The sequence below is a fragment of the Doryrhamphus excisus genome, chromosome 5 (genome assembly GCF_030265055.1).
Source record: "Doryrhamphus excisus isolate RoL2022-K1 chromosome 5, RoL_Dexc_1.0, whole genome shotgun sequence".
In the NCBI taxonomy this organism is placed as follows: Eukaryota; Metazoa; Chordata; class Actinopteri; order Syngnathiformes; family Syngnathidae; genus Doryrhamphus; species Doryrhamphus excisus.
Genome location: NC_080470.1, coordinates 20,133,405 through 20,139,131, shown reverse-complemented (window position 1 = coordinate 20,139,131; position 5,727 = coordinate 20,133,405). Strand labels below are relative to the sequence as shown.

The 5,727-nt window shown below is 40.9% G+C and overlaps 1 protein-coding gene across 2 annotated transcripts; it reads right to left on the bottom strand.

Moving 5' to 3' along the window:
• Positions 1-286: 286 nt before the first annotated feature.
• hykk.2 (hydroxylysine kinase, tandem duplicate 2) lies at positions 287-5,240 on the bottom strand. 2 transcript variants are annotated; one of them, XM_058073382.1, is made up of 5 exons: positions 5,117-5,240; positions 2,443-2,750; positions 2,149-2,291; positions 1,216-1,396; positions 287-1,142 (listed from the first exon to the last, which is right to left on the bottom strand). In XM_058073382.1, exons 2-5 carry the CDS (start codon positions 2,744-2,746, stop codon positions 694-696), a joined length of 1,077 nt encoding a protein of 358 aa, XP_057929365.1. In that variant the 5' UTR covers positions 2,747-2,750; positions 5,117-5,240; the 3' UTR covers positions 287-693. The 2 variants fall into 2 exon arrangements, with proteins under 2 accessions (XP_057929365.1, XP_057929366.1); XM_058073383.1 differs by lacking the exon at positions 5,117-5,240 and adding an exon at positions 4,754-5,030.
• Between the last annotated feature and the right edge of the window lie 487 nt (positions 5,241-5,727).

Here is a 5,727-nt window from a genome sequence, read left to right as displayed (position 1 = left end):
TGTTCATGTTAAAAGGTTAAATAACTGTTAATACTGTACATTTGAATCTGAAAAAAATCATTTCTCTACCAACTGTATGTGGTTTCTTACGTTTTCTTATTTGCTGTTTTATTATTATTTTACTTATTACTGATTTAATGTCTTTATTCTTAATTTGTTTATTTTGTGTATAGAAAAATAAAAATGAAGATATTTGAGAACAGTGGAATGTTTTATCAGATATTTTGGTGTGGAAAACCGGAACCAAAGTACTGAAAAAGTGTAGGGTATACCAGAAGCAAAAGCATTGTAGATAGTTTTTTTATTGATTTTTTTTTCCAGTTTTTAATAAATGTTTTGAAAACCTGATGCGGCCCGGCTTCACCCAGAACCTAACTCCGGTGACCCCCAGGTAAATTGAGTTTGAGACCCCAGTCCTACACGTCCTTCATTAAGAAGTGAAACGGGCCATAAATCATCATCAAGCCCTTAAATGAACTATCAAAGTTTGCACCAGATATTTCTCATCCGGTCAGCGGGAATCGAACACATGTTCTGGCCTCCCCAGAAGCTCGACGGTCCGCCTCGCAGCCGAATGAATGTTATTGTTATGTAAGTAACGAATGTATGTTTTGGTCATGAAGGACGTACCTCTTCGTCTGGGAGGTCAAAGTTTGGGAATGTCTCTTAGGATGGAGTCGGCATTGGTTTCTTTTACTTTCCGTTCTTGGAGTCGAATTGAGCGGCGGACTGGAACCACACTTTCTCCACCTGCTCTTTCCCCATCTCCAAAAAGCGACACAAAATAGGAACTCCTTTCCTGCACGAAATGGTTAAATATTCTTCGTTTTCAGGGTGCAGCGTCACAGAATAGCGAGCGAGCACCAACGACTGGCTTAAGCGTGCCAGCACCAACCAAAAGAGACAAACTTTCTCCTCCTCGTTGAGCGGAAAGACGCTCTCCCAGCCCGCCAGGATGGGACCCCCCACCTCCACGGGCTTGGCGTGCTCCAGCATCATGTACGTCAGTGTGATGGCGAGCTCGTGGACGTAATAACTCATGTGCATGTCCACAAAGTCGATGATACCAGAGATCCTGTGACCGTCCCCGTCATTGGCTTCCACGAGCACATTGAGGTCATTGAAGTCTCCATGGATGAGACCTGAGCAAAAACCAAACAGATCCGTGGATCAGGTCCCGTATGTAAACAACACATCTAAGCATATCATGCGTACACTTGCGGAAACCGGCGTATTTGGGGGCCACAAAGGTCTTGTACTGATGCAGGACGGTCTTCACAACCTCCTGGAGAGGGTCTCCATCCAGGACGTGCATGTACTTCTCCAGGAGGACCAGATTGGACAAATCCCATATGAAGTCCTTCCTCCGCAGCACCGACAGTTGAGGATGTTTCATCTGGGAACAGGAAGAAATACAACCTTTTAAACACGCGGTATGGAAATAAAGTATCGGGACGATATTACAGTGGAACCTCCAAAGCAGCGGCCCGCGGGCCACATCGGGCCCGCCAAGCGTCTTAATTTGGCCCGCCGGGTATTTCAAATGTTTAAACATTTAACATTGAAACTGTACCCGGCAACATCCAAACAACACACAAAGTCACCTACCATCTGCACCATGCGGCCATACAAATAAACACTGCCGCAAGGCATGCTGGGTAGCTTATGGTAGTCTTTCTCCCAACATTTTGCCGAGGTCAGAAAACAAGGAGTTAAGATGTTCCTGATGTCCAATGTTTTATTGTCCATACGTCATATGGACTACCCAGCATGCCTTGCAGACACTTTGGAGGTAAAGGTTTGAGGTTTCGTGTTGTGTTTAGCTCTCGGTTGTCGTTTATTAGCCACTTTGTAGCAGCGGGTGATGCTACTCTTTCTCCCAACATTTTGCCGAGGTCGGAAGAGAGGTAAACAAGGAGTTAAGATGCTCCTGATATCCAATGTTTTATTGTCCATACGTCAGATGGACTACCCAGCATGCCTTGCAGACACTTTGGAGGTAAAAGTTTAGCTATTGGTTGTCGTCTATCAGCCATTTTGTAGCAGCAGGTGATTTCTGCCATGCAACCACAACCGTTGCTGCAGTCTGGCTTCCTCCTCTACCGCGTGCATTGCTGGGGTCCCAGACTACAGGTTGGGGCACTCTACCTCTTTGAGAATGGTGTCCATCCTGGCTGCTGTCTGGCCCACTTCATAAAGTAGCTGTGGTGAGAAAGGAACCTTGGCAATCGGGATTCCAGGTAAATAGGTCAACAGGCGGACCAGGTACTTCCGTCGGCCATAACCGCAATCTAGCAAAGATACATAATCCAAAAATTATGATTACAGATTATACATGGTGGGGGGTTATAGGCTATTTATAGGCTCATTTAAAGCATCCACGTCACATAGGAGGGACCTCCAACCACCCGGTCTCCTCATTTGCAGGTACTGGTGTCCTACCCAGGTCTTCCAGGAACATGCCCTGCCCCGCGGTTGTCTTCACGGCTGTTTGAGTGGGAAGTCCATTCTCCTCCAGGAAGGTCATGGCGTAGGTCTGCAGTTCAAACAGGGTGGGGTCCTTACTGTCCTCCGAGTTCATGATCTTCAGGAGATACTGGCCACCGTCCAACGTCACTACGTGGAAGTTCTGGTCCTCGTAGCTGGGGAGGTCTTTTGTTTGGGAGGGGGTCAGGTTGTAGTGTTTCTTCACAAGGTCTGCGGCCTGGGAGGGGCTGACATTGGGCTTGGAGTGCTGCTCTGACATGTTGCTGGAAAAAAACAAAAGAATTAGCGTCTGACCTCAATTAGCGTTTTGAAATATTAGCCATGTTTACATAATTACATAACACTAAATATTCCAATTCAATTCGGGTTATTACAATGTTTTTTCTTGTAAATTTACAACTTCATTCTCAGAATAATATCATTTTTTTTTGTCTTGTAAATTTATGACTTTATTATGATTATTATTATTATTATTATATATCGCTCACAATTTTATTTCCGTAATATTACAAGGTTTTTTTTTTATTCTATGACTTTATTGTCATAAGATTATGATTTTTTCTCTCGTAAATTTATGACTTTATTATGAGTTTATTGCTCACAATTTTATTTCCGTAATATTACAAGGTTTTTTCTTTTTTCATTTTATGACTTTATTGTCATAAGATTATGAGTTTTTCTCTCGTAAATTTATGACTTTATTATGAGTTTATCGCTCACAATTTTATTTCCGTAATATTACAAGGTTTTTTTTAAAATTTTACGACTTTATTGTCATAAGATTCTGAGTTTTTCTCTTGTAAATTTATGACTTTATTATGAGTTTATCGCTCACAATTTTATTTCCATAATATTACAAGGTTTTTTCTATCTTCTTTATTGTCATAAGAGTAGGGCGACAAGGCGGTCTAGTGGTTAGCGCGCAGACCTCACAGCTAGGAGACCAGGGTTCAATTCCACCCTCGGCCATCTCTGTGTGGAGTTTGCATGTTCTCCCCGTGCATGCGTGGGTTTTCTCCGGGTACTCCGGTTTCCTCCCACATTCCAAAAACATGCTAGGTTAGTTGGCGACTCCAAATTGTCCATAGGTATGAATGTGAGTGTGAATGGTTGTTTGTCTATATGTGCCCTGTGATTGGCTGGCCACTAGTCCAGGGTGTACCCCGCCTCTGGCCCGAAGACAGCTGGGATAGACTCCAGCACCCCCCATGACCCTCGTGAGGAAAAGCGGTAGAAAATGAATGAATGTCATAAGATTGAGTTTTTCTCTCGTAAATGTATGACTTTATTATGAGTTTATCGCTCACAATTTTATTTCCGTAAGATTACAAGGTTTTTTTTTTTAATTCTACGACTTTATTGTCATAAGATTATGAGTTTTTCTCTCGTAAATTTATGACTATTATGAGTTTATCGCTCATAAATTTATGACTTTATTATGAGTTTATCGCTCACAATTTTTTTTCCGTAATATTACAAGGTTTTTTCTTTTTTCATTTTACGACTTTATTGTCATAAGGTTATGAGTTTTTCTCTCGTAAATTTATAACTTTATTATGAGTTTATCACTCACAATTTCATTTCCGTAATATTACAAGTTTTTTCTTTTTGAATTTTACGACTTTATTGTCATCGTAAATTAATGACTTTATTCTCTAAATCCACAATTATTTTTATACTCTGTCATAAAATGTTGATTTGGGGCACTGAAATCTATATTGAGTCTGTTCTTTAAAAATTGCCAAAATTGCAAAATTAATATATGTGGCAAATAATATATATGGCTGCATGGTGGCCTAGTGGTTAGCGCGCAGGCCACACAGCTAGGAGACCCGAGTTCAATCCCACCCTCGGCCATCTCTGTGTGGAGTTTGCATGTTCTCCCCGTGCATGCGTGGGTTTTCTCCGGGTACTCCGGTTTCCTCCCACATTTCAAAAACATGCTAGGTTAATTGGCTAACTCCAAATTGTCCATAGGTATGAATGTGAGTGTGAATGGTTGTTTGTCTATATGTGCCCTGGGATTGGCTGGCCACCAGTCCAGGGTGGACAGCTGGGATAGGCTCCAGCACCCCCGCGATAAGCGGTAGAAAATGAATGAATATCCCATATCCATTTTATCTTGTACTTAAATTCCCAAGCCTTGACTCATGCGGTCCAACGGTCAAAAATCAAAACATGAGGAATTAAAGATGACGTCACGACGGAAATACACTCCATGTTATTTGGAAAAACATCTGCTATTGCTAGTAAGGATTCCCCTTACCGAGTGTACCTCTCTTTGTCAGCTTTTGTCCATGGCTAAAATGCCGTTTTTAGCATCGCTCCATTCGGTGCCGTTTTCCTTCCGTTAAATTGTGCCGCACTTTGGGTCCGTTGGGGAACAACACACTCGGAAAGGAACTTTTAGCCTACGGTTTGTGGAATGTTCCAGAAGACAGCAAATAGCATATAGTGTTTAAACCGTTTAAAACTCAACAGGTTATATGATATGTGACTAGCGGATCCCTCGTCAGAAAATATCCTTTATGATTGTCTGGTCTGAGATATGTATGTTCATAATTAATTACTAATTAAACCAATTAAAAGGAGAGTCTTGAAACATTAGCTTCATTTGACAGCAACTCACCTGTTTCACGAGTCTAAAGTCTGCTAGTTGGTCTAAGAAACTCTTGAGTCTTAAAAAAAAATCTATATCCGGTGCAAACTTTCAATATAAGACAAATATTTCAAAAAACCGAAACGAATCGCTTTTATTACGACAAATGATACAGAATGATAGCTACCTAACATTTACCTGTTGTAAAAAAATATGCAGTTACATATCATGCGTTCATTTCGAGAAGTGGCTTTGCTGGTTAAAAAGTGTGTCCCGCTTGTGAAATTTCAAATTAAGAGCAGTAAATGTAAAGTGTATTGAAAACTAAGGTGTATATGTCGCATCTAAATGCACGGTAATATAGTTCATATTTATTTTTTAAGAAAAATCACAACACATTGTGATTTAGCCTCCACTTGTTCCTTGTTTATTTTGGACAGTGAAATGCCTTCATGCGGTTGTTATCGTTGTTGACCACATGAGGGCGTCATTACACTCCTGGGACAAGAGACTAAAATGATTGATTGTTTGGGATGAAAACAGAATGCCACAATGGATTGTTTTTAAAAATGTGTATTTGTCCTCAGCAGTGGATAATAATGGACTCAAACATTTTAATGAAACATCTACATTGCAATGTC

What these genes read in the sequence shown, in the direction of transcription:
- hykk.2 (XM_058073382.1), bottom strand. Translation starts at nt 2,746, where the DNA reads ATGTCAGAGCAGCACTCCAAGCCCAATGTCAGCCCCTCCCAGGCCGCA. An exon ending in TGGACACCATTCTCAAAGAG is followed by an intron (nt 1,397 to 2,148) that starts GTAGAGTGCCCC and finishes TCCTGTTCCCAG; the next exon opens with ATGAAACATCCTCAACTGTC. An exon ending in ATACGCCGGTTTCCGCAAGT is followed by an intron (nt 1,143 to 1,215) that starts GTACGCATGATA and finishes GTTTTTGCTCAG; the next exon opens with GTCTCATCCATGGAGACTTC.